Here is a 25,752-nt window from a genome sequence, read left to right as displayed (position 1 = left end):
TCAAATCTGAACTGAATAAAAGAGACTAAACAGCAACATTGACTGCTATTGAACTCAAATGTGTATAGAAGATTTATTAACACTTTACAATAAGGTTCATTAGTTCAACGTATTAACTAACTCGATTTATTAATCTACATTACTTAATAAAAACAGATATTCGTGTTAGTTCACAGTGCATTAACTAATGTTAACAAACACAACCTTTGATTTTACTAATGCATTAGTACATGTAGAAATTAATATCAACTATGATTAATAAATGCTGTAGAAGTATTGTTCATTCTTAGTTCATATCTAACTAATGCACCTTATTGTGAAGCGTTACCCATATTTTATATGAGTAAATGGTCTTATGTTGAGTTATTTCATAGTGTAATTATAAAGCTGATGAAATAATGCGACTGGACTTTAGAGCGGAGACAGACAGCATACAGGAGCAAGATCCATCTTTATTGTAGAACTGGTACCCTTTATACAGACACAAACATCATCTGAAGCTATCCCAGCATTCCTAAGACGGCAGGCCACCCTAGTCTGCTTGAGTCGAGCACGTTTCACCGCAGGAAAGATTATCCTCTAGATACTGTTGGGATACAGAAGCATCTCATTCCTCCCACACCACATGGAAAAAGTGGAAATAAACTGGAAAACTGACTGGAAAAAAAAAAAGTGCAAACATACATACATAAAGAAAAGAAAAAAAGAGCGAGTACACAGAGTTGAGAAGGCGTGAGTGTCGAGGACAGAAGCGAGACGGGACGAGATCTCACGGCCGTGTGTCGGCCGGGTCGGGTTGGATATGGCACACACACACCTTTTGGTCCACAGACTTTTCTTTCTGGATCAGTTTTTTTCTCTTTAATCTTTTTTTATATATATACTGTTGCCCACCATTCCTCTCCTCTTATTTTAAACTGAATGAAGGTTATTATATCATGGCAATACTGTGAGATTCACAGGAAGTAGTCGGGGGTCCGGCGAGTGACGTGTGGCTCTCCTCTGCGCGGCGCCGGGTCGAACTGCAGGCTGAAAACACACAACACAACAGATCAGATCACACACACACACACACACACGGAGGATAAGGAGCGCTCAGTATTATCCTTTAACCAGGAGAATCACACTGAGATATCCAGAGATCTGGTTAAGACGGGTTATAAAGCTTCACACAAAAACAATCACAAAATGACAACACCACAATCTACACATTATAAGTAAATTAATCAAATCACGAGAAACTTTACAATAAGGTTTAAAAATAGCGATTTTGATGCTATCATAAACGTGCCCCGTGCACTCCCATTCAAAACACGGTCAAACTTAAAAGTGGAGTTTCCATTCTAATTACCGTATTTTCCGGACTTTAAGTCGCACTTTTTCATGGTTTGGCTGGTCCTGCGACTTATAGTCAGGTGCGACTTATATATCAAAACTAATTCATACTGACTGAGATGAACCAAGAGAAAGCATTACCGTCTACAGCCGCGAGAGGGCGCTCTAGTTAGCGGAGTTGATCAGAAGCGACACCGAGGAAGAACTCAATGTATTCAGTGTTGAAGAGTGAGATCGGGAGCTGGTGAACTTGCTGACCGGTAACTTGCTGGACTCGCTGGCTAATGTTAGTTTAGCCTATTCAGCCTCAGGAATATGTTCTGTGTGCTGTTGTGTAGGGTTTCCCGCATAAAATGTGTTAGTTAAGGCCTCATCCACACTACTGCGTTTTAGTTTAGAAACGGAGAATTAAAACGAATACGATCTCCGTCCACACCAGCATTTTAGCGGCTTATTAGAATTGATCTCAGTCCACATTAAAACGACTGGAAACGCGGATCACGTGACCATCACCAACACTGTGCCGGTGTAAACAGCCGCATGTAGGCAGTGATAGGATTGTAAAATGCAGAATTGACTTGCACAACAGCTGCTAGCAAAGACATCAACGTCAGTTACGCTTGTAATTCGTTATCCATGTTGCAGTCACTAACGTTACGTAGTCCAGGCTGCTTTTGTATGTTTTCTTCCCGGGGACGGGTCATGTGATGGGTGGCTGACGAATCAGGGAAGGATACGCCACGACAGACGACACCCAATCCTAGAGCCGAGCGTGAGCCTCTGCTTCAGCGTTTCTAAAGTCCTCCGTTTTGACCGTCTTCAGTAAAACGTCCTCCGGAGATTCAAAACGGGGTCAGAGCGTTTTTAAACTTCTCCGTTTTAGGTCTTCGTTTTTGCCGTTGTAGTCTGGACGGGAGCAAACGTAGCAAAAGGTCTCCGTTTCTAAACGAAAACGCAGTAGTGTGGATGGGGCCTGAGGTGTAACTTAACTTTGTGTTAGCCTACGTGTCGCCACACACATCAGCATAAATGCTCCTGATAAATTATTTGTTATTAAAGCATTAACATTCACAATCCACTGTTAATTTAACATAAAAGCAAGCAGGCTGTGTGTACGGTTTGCCATGACTGAATGCGCGCTCCCTTAATTCCTAAAAGCTGACATCAGTTCATCGCGATCTCACACATCTCTGTTATCATCAATGAAGCTGACTGCATAACGAATCTTTCATAATATCTTTTATAATCGGAGGATTTGCCAGCATGCAGAATTCAGCACTGAACAGAAAGTCCGTTTGAGCGGTGAGGGGATTCTGTCTTAAATGCTTCTGATTGGCCATTGCGTTCCAGAAATCAACACACGTCTGTGATTGGCTACATCGCTCAACGCTGCAAACATGTTACAAATAGAAACTCTGGCCTGTAAATCGTGTCTATTTTGTTTTAGTTGTTCTTGTTGCTTTTCTGCAACAGATGAATAACAATTTATTAGTTTTTATACGTTTTATTCATAGATATTTCTATTTAATCGTTAAATAACCTGCCTTTGCAGATTAAATGTCTGTTCTTGGTCTTGGATTTTGTGAAGTAAATGTCTAAATTAATGCGACTTATAGTCCAGTGCGACTTATATATGTTTTTTTCCCTCTTCATGGTGCATTTTTTGACTGATGCGACTTATACTCCGGGAAATACGGTATGCTTTTACACAGGTTTGACTCGAGTAGATGAACAAAAAGAGCCTAGGATCAATTTTGGCGAGTTTCCCTTTAAGGTTGAGCCGCTGTAGTCACTTGGACTATTTTAAACATTGTCTTTACTAACTTTCTGGGCCGGCAAGTTTCAATTACAACAGAAGCCTCTGGAGGAGTGAGGCCGCTCTCAGATTTAATCACTAATATCTTCATTTGTGTCCCGAAGATGAAGGAAAGTCTGACGGGAACAACATGAGGGAGAGCTGGGGGAACTATCTGTTTAAAGAAGATGCTGTTGTAGAAATAATAGTGTCATCTGCATACAGATGTATTTTGGCAGAATGATTGATAAAGATGGGGAATAAAGGAGCGGTTCCCTCATGAACGCGTGTTCTGTGACACTCACAACGAGTACTTCAGGGTGTCGTCGAGCTCCATGATGGCCGCCTGATTGCCACAGCGGTAACAGTAGTTCGGCGCGCTGAAGATCGTCACCACATTGCGATCATGGCACCAGTTGTAACCCTAGGGGACAAAAAGAGAATAATTAACTGACTGACACATCACAGATTTGAGCAAAACTTGTGTGATATTTTCTAAATGTTGATTAAAAACTATTGCGCAATGACCGATGTTATGCGGCAAACGTCAGTTTTGAATTTTTCCTCTCGCGATCAGTCATTCCAACAATCATGGTGACGGATGTTAGTAGGTTTACATATATCCAGTCACCGCACTAGCCATTATTATTAATGTAAGGAGACGTGTGTGTGTTATCCAATCATTAATGTCAAGGAAAGCCTGTTATACTGAGAGCGGCTCATATGAGGAGTTTCTGTGTTTCTCCCTCAAATCTGCTTCAAGATCTTGAATCTAATCTGCAAAAAAACTCATGCGAGCGTAAAAACTTGTTTGTGATATATGGGAGTTTTTGCGAAATTAACGTGTTTTAATTAGCCGTATTTTCAATTCGCAATTTGAAGGAAACGCGGCTACAGTTTTTAAAAATAAATCAAATTTAAAAGCTTCAGCAAGAACCAATGAGGTTGGTTTTCACAAGTCAAGTAGGGTTGAGCTCTCTCTCTCTGTGTGTGTGTGTGTGTGTGTGTGTGTGTGTGTGTGTGTGTGTGTGTGTGTGTGTGTGTGTGTGTGTGTGTGTGTGTGTGTGTGTGTGTGTGTGTGTGTGTAAAAGATTACGCCTAAATTAAATCTGTTCATTATATTAAACGATCCTCTATTCAGAAGAATTCACATGGATTTATTGTGCAATTTCTTTTTGAACGTTTTAAGTTTTTTGTTGAATAGACTTTCAATGAAGAGACTGAAATCTCTCAGATTTTATTATAATATTGGTAACACTTTACAATAAGGTTCATTAGTTAACTACATTAATGAGCATGAACTAATACTGAACTGCACTTATACAGCATGTATTAATCTTTGTTTATGTTCATTTCAACATTTATAAATACTTCAAGTCTTATTAACAGTTAATGCACTGTGAACTAATGAACAGCTTTATTTTTATTAACTAACATTAACAATAAGATTAACAAATACAGTGGCAAATGTATTGCTCATGTTACTTATTACATTAACTAATGTTTAATAACTTAACCTCATTGTAAAGTGTTACCAAAATATCTTCACTAGTTGTGTTCTAAACATAAACAAAAGTTTGTAACGACATGAGAATTTCATTTTTAGGTGAACAAACCTTTTAAGATAATATAAGACTCTTAAAGGACCATTCACAGCAATAACAATAACGATAACTATATCTATATGAGCCAATGAGGCGTTACGCAGCATGTTTTGATATATTTTGCGAGCTCTTTATGAACGGTTTCAGTTTTCTGGAGAATACACCATCAATGAGGGACAGAAACCTCTCAGATTTCATTCAAATATCTTCACTTGTGTTCCGAACATGAGCGTGAGTAACTGAGAACTTTCATGTTTAGGTGAACTAACTTTAAGATAATATAGATTCCCTGCCCAAACAATTGGCACATTAGCTTCCGGGTGAGGACCTGACGGTGTGTGTGGTGTGTGTCGAGGAGAGCAGCGCACCTCCATCACCAGCTGGTGAGCTCGAGACACCAGCGTAAGGCCGTTTGCATGGTTGAACGTCTCGGATATGTCCTGCCCAAAGGTGTATCCCGCACCTCGAGGAGAAATACCCCAGCCTCCGCGGTCATCCGGATCCGACCACAGGAGATCACACATGGGTCCCTGAGGAAGACACACACACACAGAGACGTCAGGGCTCGCTCAGACACGGAGAAACCACACTTCAGTCAGAGATATCACTTATCAAACAATATCTTTCAAACTCAAAAGATAAGCTGATAAATTAAAATAAACTAATAAAAGAAAATGGTAGAAATAAAGTGCAGCACAAGCAATGACTTGAATGATACTATGACAAAGATATCGCTTTACTTATTTATTCTCATGAATATATGATTGACCTGAATAATGAGAGATGTATTACAGACGTGGATATTTATGAGCAATATCACACTCATAGCCATGAAAAACACACATATATATATATATATATATATATATATATCAGACAGCGTGTGAAAAGATTGTGTTATCAATAAAATTAAACCTTAATTTCACATATATTGTGTTTCAATAACTCTTCAAGTACCTTTTCATAAATTTGGCTGTTTTCAAGAGTTTTCCAGGACTTACATTTCAAAACGTCAAAAGCGGCACCCCCTTTTTTTTTAATAGACATGAAAATGCACATGCTGAACTTAAATGGTTGTAATTCAAGAATGCTTTGGAATATAGATGTAAGATTGTTCTTGTTTTAAGGAAGACATTTGAAATAAATTAAGAAAGTTAAACAGAAAAAAAGTTATAGAAGCTTGAGTTTATGAAAATGTACAATGTTAAAAATGTAATTATTCATATTTTATATAAAATATATTTTCAAAACCTGGTGGACTCTAAAAATGCACAAAAAAAGCCAAACATGTGAACAAATTGTTTAAAATGTTAGGTTGATATCTGAGAAAATGAGCGTTCAGTGAGATGTAGTTTGTGCGCAGTACCACACTTCTCCACTAGTGGACATCACTGCCCATATAAGGGTGTATCCATCTCCATATGTTGTTTGAGTCTGAACCATTATTTTTACAATTTTCATTCAATTTATGAAGTAGACATCCTATTCAGAAGTAGTGTTGGAAGTTTGGCAGATTTTGAAATGAATTCAACCTCTAAGAAACACAGAAGATCACGTATGTGCATTATATCTCGCTGCCACATCACTAATGCTGAATCTATTATTGTTTTCTTTATATTTAAAACATTTTCAGACCTTTTTTTCTAAAATAATTGAACGGATGCTATCTTTTGAACTCTTGGCATGAACACAAACTGAGGTTTCTACCATTCTTTCATGATTTTTCATGTTCATCACTATTTCAAAATAAAGGTCTGAACACGCCTTAGGAGTGTGAACATATTCTTGTTGCAAATTGATAAATTACGGCTCCTCTGTCATTTATTTTGAAAATCACCAAATATGTAAACTAGAGAGTGTAAGCTTTCAAATGATATATAGTTTGTCAAGATTAGTTTAGGTTTAGTATAGGATATTACTGTTTTAACCCCCTGGGGTCGGCAAACGCGCGGGCGCGTTTTGCTCGTTTTTTTTTACATAGCAGCAAAATAGACCTAAAATACTCAGTCAGTTTTGGTCATACAGCCTTAAGAAATATGAGAAAATAAGCTGTTAAATGTCTACTTTTTTATGTGTCCACTTACAATCGAAATAAAACATTGTGCTTTTGTAAAATAAAGAAAGTAAACAGGGAGTGCTTTATGCCTCTCCGTCTCCGTGAACTTTTTTTCTGAAGCACGTTTCTAAATTTAAACAAATCTCAGCGAATACTATTCACTCAGACATGAGCTATATATCTCTATAATCATTTAAGTGTGTAGTTTTAAATTATCTAATTCAAAACTAAAACAAATATTCTCTGTTTATGTAATCTATATAAAAAGAGCGAGAGATCAGCTGTGCTCATTATCCTTCTGGCACCTCATTACTCCGCTAATGTGACACGCCCATCGAGAGCGCGCGCTATTCAAACGCAGATAATCTGAAGCAACACATGCAAACCAGTCAACGCCCACAACAGCTGGACAACACGCTCGCTGTGAGGAATAATAATATCGTGATAATTCTGGAAATTTTACCTCAAACGTGCTGGAGTAGCCGAACAACGGATCCAGCTGCAGATCATCAGTAAGTGCTTTGTTCTAATCGCGATATGAAATGGTGTCTGTAAACCGCAAAAGACTGTTTAAATTTGAATCGCGTTTCTGTGTTTGAATGAATGCACGGCACATATGCATGTTGTTTACTACAGCTCGCGCGAGTTTCGCTTTTAGCAAACTATCTATATTGCCTACTGAGATGAGTAAAGATCGACTGAATACGTTGAAATAAAATGTATTTGTGTAAGCAACATATTAAACTGCAAATTAACATTTATGCCCTAATATATATTATAAAAGACCATATGTTACAGACGAAATATGAAAGACAAAATTTCGTTTTGGATAGATTATTTATAAAGCTTTTACTGCCACATCAAAACCTAATTTACAAGGTGCAAACAAAATCTTAAAAGGTCAATATAATCCTTCTCTATAAATTATTTTTGTGTTTTATTAGTGACAAATTTGGGGAGAGGATAGCCTACATAATCCAAAACTTTCTGAAAATACGAATGAGAATTAACTGCACAATTACTAGAAATGTTTACCTTGGATATTATACAATTTGCAAGCATACACAGTTTGTGGAAAAATACACTTTTTTTCAAGATGTTTCCAACTCTGAACCAATTCTGTAGTAATATATATATATATATATATATATATACCGGTATATATATGTATGTATGTATATATGTATGTATATATGTGTGTGTGTTGTCTTTGCATTTTTTCTTGTAGCCACAGTGACACCTAAGGCTCATTAGTATGCACTGCAGCATTAGCAGGTCTTTGTCTTCTCCAGGTGTGAATGAGGACATTATTCATGACCTTGTTGGATCATTCACGCCCACCTGCATATTGCCTTTCCAAACAAAAAGTGTCTTACAAAATTTAAATCAATCTATTGTTTAATGTGAACGATTAGCCCGGATGATTTTCAGATCATTTTGAAGTAAATACTCTAGCCGACAAGATCCATTAGTCAAAAGTATTGTGGGAATATGTGAAGTTGGTCGTTTGTGGTCTTATATCAGAACATTTAAGTTTGAGTTTTTTGAATAACCACGCATAAATAATATTCTCTCAAAAATGCAAACATGTACATATATGTTGCTCACATATTATGATAGCCATGTTCGTGCTAAATAGAGTGTAATTACACCTTTGCCATTAATATGTTTATAAGCAACTGAAAAAAATACAAATATCAGGGCATTTCAAAACATCTCAAGGACCCCAAAAACACCTTAGACTCCAGAGGGTTAAATATGTAATGGCCGTGGGCAATATAAGGGGTTAAAGCACTTTGTACAAACCCTGTTGGTTTAGCTTGATTTGATTTAAGCGATTTTGCCATTTGACTCAAAACTGCACATGTAAACCGCACAACAGGGTTTCAGCTACTGCCACAGATTGCAGCTAAAACAGTAATTTTAATAAGGATAAGAAGTGGCATGATGGGATAGAAGATGATCAATACCTCGTGAGGAACTTCCTGTAAACGATCCAGCGCTCTGATGTGATCAAGAGTGTCTATGGACGGTGACAATCCTCCATGGAGACAGAATATCTACAGAAAAAGATACGATTTGAGCATGTTGATGGGTTTAAAGCTGAAGTGTTTCTGGTCTTTTGGCTCACTTACAGCGGATTGCATATCAAGGATGCTTTATGGATATTTGAATACGTAAAACCGAGAATGGACCTACCTGACCATCTACCAAGGCAGTGAGGGGAAGGTAATCGAAGAGGTCTGTGAAGTATTTCCAAACATTTGCATTGCCGTATTTCCGTAAGCACTCGTCATAAAAGCCGTACACTTGTGTGATCTGTCTGCTTTCGTGGTTCCCTCGGAGTATTGTGATGCGTTCGCGGTACCGGACCTGGAATATGAAGACATGACACATGATTAAACATCAACATCAAGACAATACTTCAGCCCAAAACTGACTTTTAAATCACCAGCTGTGATCAATCCTTCCCTGTGATGAACTGCACAAGTCCAAACATCTAGGGATGTGAATTTCTGCCAAAAACACCATTCGACAATCGAGGAGCTAAAGTCGAATATTGTAAAAAAAAAAAAATATTTAAAAAAAACCGCACACTCACAGTGACAGAGCGGGCGGCCAATTTCATCTTTAGCGATTTGTCATCAAACAAACAGTTAATTAACTGAACAAGTAACATGTTCTCGTCGTTTTTTTTTTTTTTACATAGTAGGCCTAAGGTAGGCTAATTGGAAGAAGAAACAATAACAATGTGCATCGCCAAACCAGACGCTTGTTAAAAAATTTTTTAATTAAATAAATGCGCATAAAATCAATGATTTTATGCGAACCTGCCTTGTTACCGGCAATAGCCTACTTTTTAAACAAACCAGTTTCAAATCAAACCATTCATAACCTAACGCTTAATAGGCATAATGTCATATTCTTGTTCAAAAAAAAGATTGTCCTGGGAGGAGAAGTGGGCGTAACGTAGGGCTGGGCGATTTGGCCCAAAAAAAATATCACGATATTTTTTTTTATATCGGTCGATATCGATAATTATCGATAAATGTCAAATCTTTATTTATTTCAAGTTTAAAGACAGATTTGTACTCCTAAGTGAAAGCTGTAGAAACCAGAGCGTTGTGTTTTTAAAATACTCTTTATTGTCAGAACATATCATGACAAACACTTGCCAAACAGGTGAACATTCACAAATCCGAGGTAGAACATTCAAACATTTGACATTTTTCCTTGACAAAATAAATATCTTTATTTCAGTAATATTAGCTTGAGTTAGGATGCAGATTTACTTTATACAATTTATGTTCATTAACAAAAACAGTAACATCTGTTAAAAAAAAGTAACAACATTATTTTTATTTGGTAAAATGTAATATTCTTTAGTTTTATTAAAATTAACCATTGGTCATCCAGCATCATGCATTTAGATCATGATAACCACAGATAAAATGTAACTTTATGGTTTCTGTGGTATTTATGAAAACCAGTAGCCTAAATACATTATTCAAAACTGTAATTATATTCCATTAGTCCTTTAATACATTGTCTACATTAATAATATTATACAATTCAATATATATATATCCCACATTTCATGGTGCAGTTAATATTACTAGGCTAACGTTACAGTTAACGTTAAATCCGTGGTAAATGATGGAAATGTGTAGACGGAGAAGCTTCTGACTGTATCGTTGCGCACAGTGCTTCTCCTGTTCGTCAGCGCGGTCTCATCTGCCTTTAAACTGGTTTAAATCACTGAGACGTTTGTGTTCCTCGCTGAATTCAAGCGCTTCTCACTGGATCTCATGACCGAGAGCGATCAGAGTAAACGCGTCTGCTCGAGTGAACTCGCGCTGCGCTGCCGTTTGGACTTTGAGCCGAGCGGATAAACGGTCCGTGTGGCGCGCGGTTCAAATGAGATTCGTTCCGCTTTTGGCGCAAAAACATTATCGAACATTTATCGAGCTCTTGATATCGTTTTATCGAGAAAAATTCTATCGCGATAATTATCGTTATCGTTTTATCGCCCAGCCCTAGCGTAACGTCCAGCCGTGGAGAACACCCGCTTGGATGGCACAGACACACAAGTAGGAGATCGCTAACTCTGCCAGGCACGGCATAATTTACACAACTTTACCATTGCTCATTTTCTTAAACGAGTCCCACACGGAGCTTCTTGGTTGTTGCATGGTTGGTCGCAGAGTTAACGATCACGACTCACGACAATGCTCTTCTGTTGTGTTTACACTATGTACACAACGCAGATAGCCTAGATCGCGCAGTAGGGGTTTCATTCATGTTAGCGACACCGTGTCCCCCCGACAGGAAAATACCCGCGGGATCTGTGACCGTAGAAGCGGCGCGACATCAATGCAGAACACACTGGAATTGCACCAAAAAAATTACGATATTCAAAAAAGCCATTTTATGACCGAATTTTGCACGCAGTTCGACTATTCGAAGATCACGACTCATCCCTAATCTCGACTATACGATATATGACCATGTGACCCTGGAGCACAAACCCAGTCTGGAGCCGCACGGGTATATCTGTGGCAATAGCAACTATACATTATATGGGTCAAAATTATCCATTTTTCTTTTATGCCAAAAATCATGAGGATATTAAGATCATGTTCCATGAAGATATTTAGTAAATGTCCTACCGTAAATATATAAAACATGTATTTGTGTGAGTGAATGCAGCACAATCGTGAACATAAATGCACAACTTTAAAGGAGATTCCAGTGTCACATATGACAACACGTGTTTTTTGCTGTTGCTTTAATAGAAAAACAAGTAATCTGGATTTATTAGATAACTAGAAATTTTACTGTTTTAACTCTCAAGAAGTTTTTTGTTTTACCAGTAGGCCTATATGATAAAGAGCCTATAATAAACCATGTGCAGGGCTCCAGACTAACTTTTTTCACTAGGAGCACAGTGGCCCCCAACTGAAAATTTTAGGGGCACAACCAGAAAATTTAGGAGCACACACCGTAAATCAACATACTAACCAAATATTCACATTTCTACTAATTTCCAGTGTATTACTAATAAATATTTAGATAATAGATGCAGAAATTACAATGGCTTTGCGCTCTGATTTAACGTTACAGCCTCTTGTCTTCTAAAAGCAACCGGCAGTTGATTTATTAACGTCACCGCATACTCTACGCTTGAGGATAAGATTGTGTTTAAACGGTGAAGTGCCTGCTCTGTCGGCAAACTTCGTGTTCCCCGCAGTTATGGGGTAGCGACTGCAACATTCACAGTTCATGGAGTTCGTCTCCTTACAGCACTACCTCGACCAGCTGAATTCTCACCGCCAGTCTTCCAGAAAATGGTGGTTCGGCCTTTTTCACCACTAAAACCTCTCACTCTGAATCATCATCCGACTGTGGCACTGTACTAGGGCTGCAACGGTTCAAATAGCTCACGGACACGGTTCAGTTTGTATCACGGTTTTAGGTTCACGGTTTCGGTATGATTCGGTCTATGTTCAGGGGAAAAAAAGACTACTGTAAAAAAATAATAAAGAAAATAAGAACAAATAATCTAACCACAAGCAAAAGCACAAATAAATGCAATAGAGCAAAGATAGCCTACTAATCAAATAAACTATGCTTTTCAGGTAGGTCTAATAATCAAATGTAAAATAACATTGAATATTTGACTGTATAAATTAAAGATTAATCCTTATTAAAGTTACAAAAGCTATTCAATTCAGAGCTGATTCGTAGGCCTACACCGATACTATGATGAATGTTCACTTAAGGCCTATGTCTGCTAGGATACTCATCAAGACGGACATGTTGACATACTTTTTGTATGAATTTGTCCATTCAAGTGCAAGACTTGAAAGATAACTCAATATTTGCACGCTGTCTGAGATGAGTAGCCTACGCATACGCACGCACAAATCTAGACGCGAGTTCTCTTTCGCGTCTTCCTCTTGAATGTTTACATTGGCAAAACATAAATGATGAGTTTAGTTTAAACACCGATGGTAACGTCTGCAGTTCAGGTCTCGTCTGCGCTCGTGCGCTATCAACTCCCGGGTGATGACGGCGTAAATGACAGGTCGTGTTCGAGCATTGGCACTCGCATTGAATGGTGTTTACAAAGAGTAATCGTTTTGTTCACGTTTTTTTATTTTTATTGTTGTTGTAATGTATTATTTGGGAAGCCAGCAAGTGAATTTAACTGGCACACTAGCCGCAGGTCGGAAGAACGAGTCAATAGTTCGCTTGCTCGTTGCTCAGACGCACATAGCAGGTTGTGATATTTGTCTCCGTCTCCTTCCCACAGACGTTTAAACTAGAGCCCGACCGATATATCGGCAGGCCGATATTATCGGCCGATATTAGGTATTTTCCAAACTATCGGTATCGGCATTTATAATGGCCGATAAATGAATATTAAAAAAAAAAAAAAAAAAAAAAAAAAAAAAAAAAAAAAACCGGACGAAACAGGCTTCAGGGATATTACAGGCACACACGCGCGGTCTCTTGCTCTCTCTCCCTCTCTGCCGTGCACGCGCTACACGGTTTGGAAGCACAGTCTCTGTCTCGCGGGCGCGCTCGCTCTAGATTCCGGAGATTTTAACTAATTCGCGGGCATCAGTGAGCCGCTATCAATATGCGGGAGAGTCCCAGAACTTCCGGGAGGCAATTGTTTTGGTGCTCCCTCAGCTCTTGATGCCTTACGGACAGCGCGTGATGCGCGTGGTGGGAGCAGCGGCACTGGTTAAGTGAGTTCATGGTGAGTTGGTCACGAAACATATACATTCATTGCTTGAATAACAATTAAAATAACATCCCCATCAGTTCTCTTAACTCAAATAAGCATGACAAAATTTGTGACTATCATGTCCAGTTTTGCTGCTGTTAAATAAGCCGAGAGTGAAGCGGAATTAGCTAGTAACGTTACGTTGTTACAGTGTAGTTGACTGACTGTCCTTTAAACTTTTGACAATGTGACTGAAGTATTTCTTTAATAGCGTGACAGTTATAGCAATGAGACGTATCATCTCTCCTTGGTCTGTTATATTGAAAATGTATGTTTTACAATTTGCAGTATGACGTTATCCATTGCTAAATTATGGCTCATCATAGACTAGCTAATGCCACTATCAGTGGAAGACCGCTAACGTTACGAGCTTGGAAACCACAACGAACTTATTCTGCCTAACTAAAGTAATGATTACTGTATTTATAACTAGCATATCTCTAGTTACAGTCCCTGCATTGTAAAATGTAAGTTATAGACTTGCGAGGAGTGAACATTTAGACAGAGAAAAAGTATCAAACGTAGCTTGTGCATAAAAGTTAGCTTTTCTTTTACACGTGTGTGAAATCCAATAACGCCAAGTGTGCGTTGCAGACTGTCATTCAGCCGCAGCATTAACGAGTCACAATGGATTTAGATCGCTAAATAGTAGGTTTTAGAAGGCAGGCAGCAACTGATGATTGAAAATGCTTTTCTTACTTAGTATTTTTGTTTTGTTTCCAGTCCAAATATCTAAAAATTATTAAATCAAGAAGCATTTACTAGAGAAGTAAAATGACATAAGAAATTCTATTTTGTTTTAAGATAAAAAGAAAGTAATTTAAGTATTTTTTGCTTAAAACAAGCAAAATTATCTGCCAATGGGGTAAGAAACTGCAACTACTACTAACTAATGTTAGGGAAATCTGTTAATGTTTTGTTGCGCGTTTCATAAAAAAAAAAATAAAAAAAAAATATCGGCCGATATATCGGAATATCGGATTTTAAAACCAACAAATATTTGTATCGGTATCGGCCTTCAAAATCCTTTATCGGTCGGGCTCTAGTTTAAACGCGCGCTCGATTATCTCTGGGACCCTCCCCCTCCACACATTAGTCACTTACAGTGGCCATTCCCTATTCTTCTCGCACTCATTGGCCTGCCACACATTCCGGATTCATTGATAAGCCCCTTCCACGTTTAACGTGTAGTAAAAAAAAAAAAAGACAAATTTACTGGTCGCACATGTGCGACTGGATGTAAAATTCAGTCGCATACACTCAAATTTTGTAGTGAAAATTATAAGTGAAAGTGCATTAATTCTGCTGAATATAAATTTCTCAAATGACAATCATTGTGATTATAGTTGAGCAAAATAGCCAGAAATGGGGCCTCATTTATAAAACTGTGTAGGATCCGCACTAAAAGTGTACGTGCGCCCGAAAGCCAAAGATGGCGTGCACTAGGGATGCTCCGATCCACCTTTTTTGTTTCCGATACCGATTCCGATACCTGCAATTCAATATCGGCCGATACCGAGTACCGATCCGATACAAAGGTAAAATGTTAAAAGAGCTAAATTACTTAATTAACTGTATGCATTACTTTGCAAGATATCAGGCTCAACTTAAACAATATTTTTTTAGCCTTGTAAAACAAAATGACAAACAATGTATTCACAAGTTTAGTGATTTATTAAACCAGCACCAGAGCAACAAGTGCAAAATAAAATAAAAAGTTCAGTAGCTTAAACTTGTTGACATTCAAAATTAAAGTGCAAAATTTGCACAGGATGTTTAATGGATGCTATTTGCACTGCAAATAGGAAATTAAACTAGAATAGTGGATAATTAAGCAGTAAAATTTAGTCTAGAAAAATCACAAGTGCACAATAATTGTATTAAATCTGAACATGAAAAAACATTTAGTGGAGAACAAATATGAGAATAAGTGTAACACTAAATCTGGTAAAAACGTTACTCATTGCTCTTTGTATTGTTGTAAAATACATTCATGAAAAACAAGATAACAAAAATCAAAAATATTAATTATTTTATAGCCTACTATAAAATTGAGACATGTTTTAAATGTATAGCACAGCGGTTTAATGAGGCAGCAACATGATATGAAAAGCGGCACACAGCGCGTATGCGCATCCCGAGCGCAGAATGATGCGCTTGAAGCAACATGAGTCACAGCGCGCAGCGCGTCGAGTCCACATTGAAGAGTTCAAAGCACGAAGGAAAGACATATTGATGCTTAGAGTATTATACAGTATCTATCTAAGCAATAGTTTATTTATTATTTTATTTTAACAGTTTTAAATGTCAGTTACTGTGCGCGTGAAGAACAGTTAGCTGCTATAGTGCACTGACTCCAGTGTTGTGAGCAGACACCCGGTAGAAAGTAGTTAAGGTACAGCAATAAAGTCCAGCAAGATAAAGTTGTTTAAAGGGGTCATGACATGGTTTTTTTTATTTCATTATTATGTTCCCTTAGGTGCAAATATAGTATTACTATAGTTTTTTTTACCAAAAACTTTAAAAATTTAGTGATTTATGACCTTTTCCCACCCTGTTTCTCATCCTCTGATTCAAACAGTCTGTTTTGGGGGTGTTTCCCCTTTAAGAGTTCAGTGTTAACGCCCACTGTTATGATTGGCTAACGTCAGTGCCTATACATCAATTATTAACGCCCCCAGCCAGAACATTTGCGGATTCGGCGTAACTGTTTAATAGCGGGTGATGCATGCGAAGCGATGGCTCTTGCAATGATAAAACCTTATTATGTTTGAGCCGGAATCAGAGGAAAATGAACCATCACCACAACAACGAAGACTGGATCAGCCCGTGTCCACATGGAAAGTGAAACTATTCAGCCCGTGTCCACATGGAAAGTGAAACTATTTTGAATTAATAAAAAAAAATTAACCCGAGACACTTGAAAACAGATTATTGTTGCATAATTATCATATAGCCTAATTTGCTAACAGTTTAACATTATTTAACTAATTCCAATGAAATGATAGGGTGTACCACGGACAAAAATGCATGCACAGACAGGCCATCTTTGAAGATGCAGCATTGATAAAGGCAACATTTTTAATTTTCTATCACATGTAGGCCTACTAGAAAGGCGACATATTTTCAAGATTCTCTTATACAAATCTGTTTATATTAGCCATGGTAAAAAGTAAGTTTGCGTCGTCGTTGTTGAGCCCAGAATATTCGGCACGGACTTATCTTTGAGCAACAGTTTTCTGGCAAAGCCAAGCATCATATTGGGATTTTTTCCTCAAAACAGTCATCCTTCAAATGTAACGTTATAGAACAAACGCTTAAACTAACACTGCCGTGACAGGGACGTCCGCAAAAAATAAAGTGCATCCATTTTCCCCTGACGACTGGATCTTTCGGCGTATTTAAAAAGTAGTTTAAAGTTTTAAATACATTACTTACAGTTTGCGTCGTCGATGTTGAGCCCAGAACAGTCGGCACGGACTTATCTTTGAGCAACAGTTTTCTGGCAAAGCTCAAAACAGTCATCCTTCACATGTATAGAACACACGCTTAAACTAACACTGCCGTGACTGAGACGTCTGCAAAAAATAAAGTGCATCCATTTTCCCCTGACGACTGGATCTTTCGCAGCGTATTCAAAGATGTTGTTTGTCCACAGCCAGGAACAGCACATCTGCGGCATCGTAATTTCCCTGTACACAGACCCACTCGCTGTCCGTCGACTGAACACTAGTGAGGCGCGCGGCGCGCGGGCGCGACAATGATACGAAATGAGCGTAGTTGCCTTGCGCTTTAAGCGTAGTTGTCTTGTGCCGGAGGCGGTCATATGCAAACGCTGGTACGTCACTTCGTACCGTGACGTCACTTCTTACCATGGATCCAGAACGAGCTGTATTTAAAGCTTGATTAAATAAATTATTCGTTTATAATGGGGAGGACGTCTTAAGCTATGAAACTTGCAGGACGTTTTAATGGTACAAAGACCTCTTATATACCAAAAGATCAAGGCAAATTTGGTTTCTCATGTCATGACCCCTTTAATGCAAAACCATAGAGCTTTATCTACAGATCAAGTATAATTATAGTAACATTGAATCATCTTGGAGAGAGTTGTTCATCGTGTTGACTCGTAACCGAACGCGACGCGCTGCTTGATGCTGGATGGAGAATGACTGACAGCCGCAGCGGAGGGAAAAATGTACGTGATCTTGAATTTAATGACTTATATATTCATTTATATCTCACATTATACTATATAATGGCTTCAGAACACTTATAATATAGTGCACGACAACTTTATGGTGCTTTATAATGTTTTTGTGCCTTTTGTGGGGCTTAACAATAGCACAATAGTATACGCACAATATCGGATTTGGATCGGCGTCGTCTGACTGATACCCGATCCGGCAAAAATGTCAGTATCGGAGCCAATACCGATACTGAATATCGGATCGGCGCATCCCTAGCGTGCACAAAAAAAATATTCAGACTTATAAAACCGTGCGTACGCCAGAACCTGCGCAGGATTCACTTTATAAATCCCAGCCCGTTTTCAGCCAATTCACTTTAAAAACACCGACGCACCGGTCTCGTATCTCTCACGTCCCTCAACCTCGCCCTGCTCGCCACAATAGTATAAAACACATTTCAGAGAAAGTTTGTCTCAATCTTTTCCACTGACCAAATAGTATTTTTAATTGATTTATAATTGTAATGGAAACAGATAGACCTTGTTGTGCATTATATTTGCACAATCTGCTATTATCATGATAAGCAATTATCTCTGTAGTTAAAACATTGAAACACAGCATGCCAAAGGAAAAGTGCTCAAAGCATTGAATCCACAACTAATATTTATAGGCTATTTATTGAATATCATTTTTTTGTTCAGTATATTTCATTTAGTTTAAAGGAACACTCCGACTTTTTGGGACTTTAGCCTCTTCACCTTATCCCCCAGAGTTAGATAAGTCCATACACACCTTGTTCATCTCCGTGCGTGCTATAAGTCTGTTTGACGCACCCACCGCTAGCCTAGCTTAGCACAAAGACTGGATGTAAATGGTTGCAGCTAGCATACTAATCCAAATAAGTGACAAAATAACGCAAACATTTTCCTATTTACATGTTGTGATTTGTATAGTCACAGAGTTAACAAAAAACAAAGTCACATGAGACACAGACATATTTTAACCGTATAAATACTGGGAACTATATTCTCTGAAGGCGAAGCACTGCTACTTGGGCGGAGTGATAACCGCAGCACCTGAGACGCGCTCTGAACGAACTCTCTGCTCCTCACCACGGCGCGTCTCAGGTGCTGCGGTTATCACTCCGCCCAAGCAGCAGTGCTTCGCCTTCAGAGAATATAGTTCCCAGTATTTATACGGTTAAAAATAGGAAAATGTTTGCGTTATTTTGTCACTTATTTGGATTAGTATGCTAGCTGCAACCATTTACATCCAGTCTTTGTGCTAAGCTAGGCTAGCGGTGGGTGCGTCAAACAGACTTATAGCACGCACGGAGATGAACAAGGTATGTATGGACTTATCTAACTCTGGGGGATAAGGTGAATAGGCTAAAGTCCAAAAAAGTCGGAGTGTTCCTTTAAGTGTTTCACTTTATTAATGAGATTAATCTAAATGTTTATATCAGAAGTAAAACATAGTTTAAATCATTATTTTATGTAAACTTATTATTTTAGGACTCATAACGAAGTTTGACTTCATCTGCCGTTAGATATGCGTCAGCCTGAACGGCCCAACGCGCTCGCTGGCGCGGACATTTAAGGGGTGTGTGTGGATATTTGCTTCAAGTGATAGGCTTGGTGAGTGAAATTATATTTGTATTATCTTTCTGTATATGTATAATTTTATTTTGATTTTCTGTCTAAAAGTGACCAAAAAGACATTTAACTCCGGCTCACCATCGGCGTCGCCAAACTGCTCCGTCTCCAAAACGTTCGTACGCATGGGTCAGAGTTTGCGTGCAGGTGCGCACATTTCCCCGTCAAGTTTGTTTTTATAAATCACAACTTATGCGTCGGAAGTGGCGTACGCCTCTCTCAGGGCCGGTTCTGTGCGTACGCAACGGTTATAAATGAGGCCCCAGGATTATCAATTTAACCATTATGCAGCATGACGAAAACTAGACTAAAATGCGCAGACATTTAGTCGACTAAAACATGACAAAAAAATCAGGACATGGTTGACAAATATGATAACAGAGTACATTTGACTCAGGACTGAGACTAAATAAATAAAGATAGCTGACAAAATGAATAATAATAAGGCACACTGCATCTGCTAGACTACAAGATAGTGGAGGGGTCTAAAGTTAAAGGCATGTGTAACTACTGTAATTTAGAGTGTGTGCTGCACAATATGGAGAATATTGAGCTGAAGGCTTGACTTTACTCAATTCAAATAAAAAAATAAAAATCTGTCTGAAAAAAAACACAATTAGATATTTTCCCCAAATTGCACCGCCATAATAACGGGTTTATATCTCGCAATTCAGAATTCTGAGATTTAAAAATTTTTACTTTATTTTTAAAAACTTTATTCTGTGGCTTTAGACTGCTACTTCAGAACTATAATCATCCGACACCATTCTTCTAATGCACAATATAGAAATTAGTAATGCATGGTTTGGTTTTCATGGCAGATTCAGAAGCAAATGGGCCGATTCTGATACAGATTGATGATTTGTTCTGTTATAGAGCAAATAAACAACAAATATTTGCTTAAACAGTCAAACTGGCCTAAAAAATAAAAATATCAGTAGTCTTTTGAGATTAGAGGCACCACTGCAGTTTACTGACGATCCAAACAAAGATGCTGCACACATGTAACATGAGCAGTTGTTTTTACATTAAATTAGATGGTACAGTTTCAAGATTTAGCGCAAAAACAGACTTGAATTATGCTACAATAAATTAACTAAATCAGTGATTGGACTGAATGAACATGCTAGTTCAGTAGGTGGTGCTTAAACAGGCATTATACGGAGCGGAGACGACAACGCCACCCAAACAGTCTCCTTCAGATCCACTCATATACACCAACACTGTCTGTGCCTGCGCAGTATTGCTCTGCGGCACGGCTTATATTTACAGGCCAATATACCTCATCCGGCACAAATCCAAATGTTGCCATGGTTGTGATGCAACATTTAATCGCTAATCTATTATTTCATCTGTGAACACAGCTTTGTGCTGGACTCGAGAGGTAATGTGCACAGAGATCAGCATGCACAGCGGAAACCTATGCGTTTTCCTTCATTTCATCCGCCAATAAATCTGTCGATAACAGACTTTCTCATATCCAGATCACGGCATCTGTCATTAATAATTTTTTTTTCTTCAGTTTTTATATGAATTATTGATCAATATCATTATAATATAATTAAATAAACGACTGTCACTGCAACATTTATTAAAAAAACGTGATGCAAAGATGATGAAATAATCCTCAGAGCAACATAAGATGTTGCTAACTTGATTACATTTATTTACAGTTTCTGTACCTGAACACCTGAATTTTATAACACTGTTTATTTCAATCATATCTTTGTTCAGTTGTGTCTGTTGCGATTGTTTATTTTTTATTTGTTCTATTTAATTACTGAGTGTTTACTTGTCTTTAATGATGCTTGAAGTGTATATTAGTTAGGCTAGTTGTTTTTAAACCACAGGTAAGCGTTCCTCATGTAAGTGTTCTTTAGCCTGAGGATTTTTTGTTCATGATATTCAGCTACAATTAAACGTTTTGCAATAAGACTAAATGTGAATGATATCCAAGTTTTTTTTTTAGATTTTACTTTAGAAGAAATCTTTAAGAATCTGAATCGATAAGCAGAATCGTTCAATTCAAACGATACCCAACCCTAAATATAATTATACAATTTAATAAATTACTGTCACTGTAAGATTTCTTATTAAAACGCCATGCAAAGATGTTGAAATAATCCTCGGAGCAACATAAGATGTTGCGAACTTTTAAAAAACGAAATTTTTTAACTCTAAAAAATTAAAATAAATCTGCCAACAGTCGACCAATCACAACAAACTGGGCCATCTGACCAATCAGAGCAGGCTCACAGAAAGGCGGGGTTTGGAGAGACCGAATCCTTGAATGAACCGCTCAACACAGAGAAAAAGAAACTACGCCGTCACCAAAAACAACACTTACCTTGAGAGCGACGAGCAGCGTGACTGTTTCCACAGAGTAATAGCCTCGGTCCACATAATCTCCCATGAACAGGTAGTTCGTGTCAGGTGACTTTCCTCCGATTCTGAAGAGCTCCATGAGGTCATGAAACTGGCCGTGAACGTCTCCACACACCGTGACCGGACATCTCACCTCCTGCACGTTAGACTCCTTGGTCAGGATTTCTTTAGCCTACGGAGAAAATAATAATAATGTCATTCTGCAAATGTCTTTAATGTAATTATACCATGTTCTCTCTGAATACTTGAGTGTGATTGGCTGGAAGGTGTGCATTAAAACTGTTTAATGCACAGATAGCTCCAGTCAGTTTATTTACTTCTGTATTAATGCACTGCTTTCATTGAAGGCTAGATCTAACAAGTCGTAGCTGTGTGTGTGTGTGTGTGTGTGTCCACATATACACAGGTCCAAGGCCTTCATCTTTGCAAGCACACATGATCATGATGAACGCTCCTGATTTCGACCAACATCGGCTCAGATCAATGAGGCCTACGATCAATCAGTTTAAAAAATAAAGGAGAAAACCTGTCCTAGTTGTAAGAAAACAATTCTAAAAAACAGAATTTAATATTTAGTTATAATATAGCATAACGAGAGCTACATTTCCAACACGCTTGAATAACTCTGGCATGAAAACAAGCGTTTATGACAGCCAGTTTTTTAATTATAAATAGTTTAATAATTTATTTACACTTTCTAAGTGATCTTATGAATCAGTGACAACTCCTAAATAACCGGTTTGTAAATAAAATTGATCAAGTATGAAAATAAAATTATTAAACACTATAGATATGCTTATAAATCAAGAAGAAAGCATTTAAGGCTGCTTATTAATGCTGTATAAACTATGAATTAACGGTGTATTAATGATTAATAGCGTGCAGTTATTATAAAGTGTTACCGATAGCGTTAATAAAGTAGTGTTTTCTGAGTCCGTGTCGGCTGCAGAGATGAAGCGGACGGTCATCTCTGTACTATAGGGAGAAACGCACAGATTTATCTCTCACACGTGGATATATCTGTGCATCTAGGTGAATATTAGCGCGAGCAGTCATGTAAAGTTACCGTAAGGCTGCTATCTACATGTTTGAGGTCTATGAACGACAGCCAAACCTTTGGATTCACTGCCTTATAAAAAAGGAAAAAAAGTCGGCACACTATGTCTCCAAAAATTAGAAAAATTTATTGTAGACTCTAGAGATGTGACGGTGATAATATTCTCCCACCGGTTAATCGACTTGTGACAACACCGGTAATATCGGTTTCATCGGGTGGGAGGAGCGATGTAAATATGTTCAAAATATGAATAAAACTGAATAAAAAAATGTGATTAACACTCCAGGTCTCCGCACCAGTTACGTAACTGAAAACCATGAAAGCCGTGTGACCGGTAAAAATAAAATAAAAAAATTATTCCCTCTGATTTTCTATTTCATTAATAAAGTTTGACTACTCGCAGCAGTCTCGCATGCGCTGAGAGCTCGTGTGAATTGCACATATAAATGAATACGAACAACCTCGATCCATCAGGAAAGCCACATAGGCCGCTGAATTTCACTGCACTTCATGATGAGTTTTTCTTTTGCGTGAAGGAGCCGTTCGCCGGAGATGTGTTAAAATATAGCAGAGTACATTCATGATTATTAGGCTATCAGTATAATAATCCTCCTGGCGCTGGGTCTGAGTGAGTCATTTGCTCTTACCTTTGTTCTTGGATTAATATTAATGACACTTTAAGACCAGCCGCTGCTGACAGAGACGCGCGTCTTTTCTGTGCGTTGTGTGTGTGTGATAGGCAGGACTTACAGCGCGGTCTCTTTAGTCTTGTCGCGCTTGAACGGTTTAAAAGCATTCACATTAATACGAGCGTGATCATACAACGCTAGTCAATTGCGGTAAATATTTTCAACGCTTTACTTTTTTAATTTTTGCAGGGGCGCGGTGGGCAAGTGATGAAACCGGTGTTGTGACTGAACACCGTGTAACACCGACTATCGTAGCAAGCCTACTAGACGCACACACACACGTACGTTTCGTCAAGACAACTAAAAGTTACATTTTAAAATGTTCAAATGTTCATTTATGCCGCTTCAGAGAAGCAATAAACATTCAGTGTAAATGCGCATTTTTGTGATTTTATGCCGCTTCAGATTTGGTTTCTGTGGCTCTTTATTCTGCGTAAACTCTTAAAATACATCCAAGAGTTACACACACCGGTCTGTTATTGTAGGGACAACCACGTTACCCCCAAAACTTTTATTTTGGATGCGATTAATCGTTTCACAGCCCTAATGTCACTCAGCCCTGGGCCAATGACAATAAGTCCTGTGGACCTCCTACTGTCCTGAAGAAGGAGCTTTTATAGTTTCCCAAAAAGCGTTCCTAGAACTGACAGTTCCCAGTTCCTGCAGTGCAAACATGCCAAAAAGTGGGTAATTCCAGCTAAACTTATAGGAACTGTGAAAAGGTTCCTATTGAAAACTAATAATTAGCATATCTTTTAGTATATTCAAATAAAAAAAATCGGCTTACTCAAATATTTAAATAACCTTTAACTCGTTGGGTTTACTCAATTTATTTGCTATGGTACAAGTAGATTTAGATCGACTTACATTTTACCTCTTATTTACTCAATTCATAAGACTTAAACCTAATTGATCTCACAGCTTTAAAATGTACATTATTTACGAGCTATAACGTTTCACCAAAAAATAAGTACATCGAAGTTTAAGGTTTTAGTTTCCATAAACGGAGCACAACTATGAAATCAACATGCATGCTGGGTTGTTTCAACATGTTTGAGCCGCAAATGGACAAACCCAACTGTTGGGTTACATTCTTAAACCCAACGTATGAGTTCATCCATATCGCCATGTCCCATACACGGATTGAAACAACCCAGCATTTATAGAGTGTATAAAACTGTCCCACACTCGTGACTCGATCATAAGACGCGATCAGAGACGCACTGATGCGGAGATAGATCAGATTAGCATGTGTGCTCTGCTGTCATCAGATGATGGCCTCTCACATGGGCGCCATTTTGAGACTGAGTGAGGATGAGGAAGAAGCGGCGTTCACGCGATTCGCGCTTTTAACACACACACATTTATATTCAGAAACTCTCTATAACCCACACGGTGTTTTGATCCGAACAGAAGGTATCCTGATTTAACAATACACGGTTTACTGCGGGTTAACAACTTACAGTAACTTATAGTGATTCATACGGTAGCTTTTAGCCTAACGTAAATAAATAAACAGCACAGACCGATTCAACATTCACACGTGATTTCATTAAAGATTAACGGAAGACATGTCCGATTGTGTAACGTTAACTAAATAAAAAACAATCGTAGTTTCTTATGAGTTGCGGCGGTTTAACAATCCGCCATCTTGTATCTTAGCAGCTAACGCGGCTAAAGGGGAAAAACGAAATAAACACCGAAACACGATGTTGGTGGTGTATCACACACACATACCTTCTCACACAGGCTCTTGACTTGGCTTTCTGAGAGCTGTTTGCATTCGTTGAGCTGTTCGATCCATTGATCCAGCTCTTTCGTGAACGCCTTCTCATCCATGTCTGCTTTTTTTTTTTTTTTTACTCGATTTTCAAACGGATTTCTGATCTAACTTCTCCCAGCTTTCCACGAATATCCACCCGAAATCGATTGATTACTTTAAAACGTACATGTGGCCAGGGATCTTGAAGTAATTCGGTGCGGGAATCCTGTGAGGAAACGAGAAGCCGTCGGCCTTCAGAGTCCCACCCTGACCACGGTTGTTTTCACTTCAGCCGTTCCTCACATCAGACTCCGACAGCCGGCGCGGCGCTGATTGGACGCGCACAGCTGTTCAATGCTGGATACTGCGCTCTGATTGGCCAACCGCAGCCGTTCTACCTTTCCGATTGGTTGCTAGATACGTCGTTG

General features: G+C 38.4%; 1 protein-coding gene across 2 annotated transcripts; it reads right to left on the bottom strand.

The window, feature by feature from the left end:
- Positions 1-434: 434 nt before the first annotated feature.
- On the bottom strand, positions 435-25,752 carry ppp2cab (protein phosphatase 2 catalytic subunit alpha b). 2 transcript variants are annotated; one of them, XR_013794537.1, is made up of 7 exons: positions 25,300-25,644; positions 21,779-21,988; positions 8,990-9,163; positions 8,761-8,850; positions 5,103-5,264; positions 2,807-3,554; positions 435-1,500 (listed from the first exon to the last, which is right to left on the bottom strand). XR_013794537.1 is itself a non-coding variant. In XM_079585716.1 (7 exons), the coding sequence occupies exons 1-7, from the start codon at positions 25,399-25,401 to the stop codon at positions 957-959; spliced, it is 930 nt and encodes a 309-aa protein (XP_079441842.1). In that variant the 5' UTR covers positions 25,402-25,752; the 3' UTR covers positions 435-956. The 2 variants fall into 2 exon arrangements, 1 of the variants encoding a protein (XP_079441842.1); XM_079585716.1 differs by having other exon boundaries at positions 435-1,029; positions 3,436-3,554; positions 25,300-25,752.

The sequence above is a fragment of the Phoxinus phoxinus genome (genome assembly GCF_949152265.1).
Source record: "Phoxinus phoxinus genome assembly, chromosome: 17".
Lineage (NCBI taxonomy): Eukaryota > Metazoa > Chordata > Actinopteri > Cypriniformes > Leuciscidae > Phoxinus > Phoxinus phoxinus.
This window is presented reverse-complemented; position numbering and strand designations above follow the sequence as displayed.

Coding starts and splice junctions, on each gene's coding strand:
- ppp2cab (XM_079585716.1), bottom strand. CDS start 25,401: ATGGATGAGAAGGCGTTCACGAAAGAGCTGGATCAATGGATCGAACAG. Junction 5,265..8,760: donor TACAGGAAGTTCCTCACGAG/GTATTGATCATC, acceptor TGTCTTCCTCAG/GGACCCATGTGTGATCTCCT. Junction 3,555..5,102: donor CTCACCAGCTGGTGATGGAG/GTGCGCTGCTCT, acceptor TTTGTCCCCTAG/GGTTACAACTGGTGCCATGA.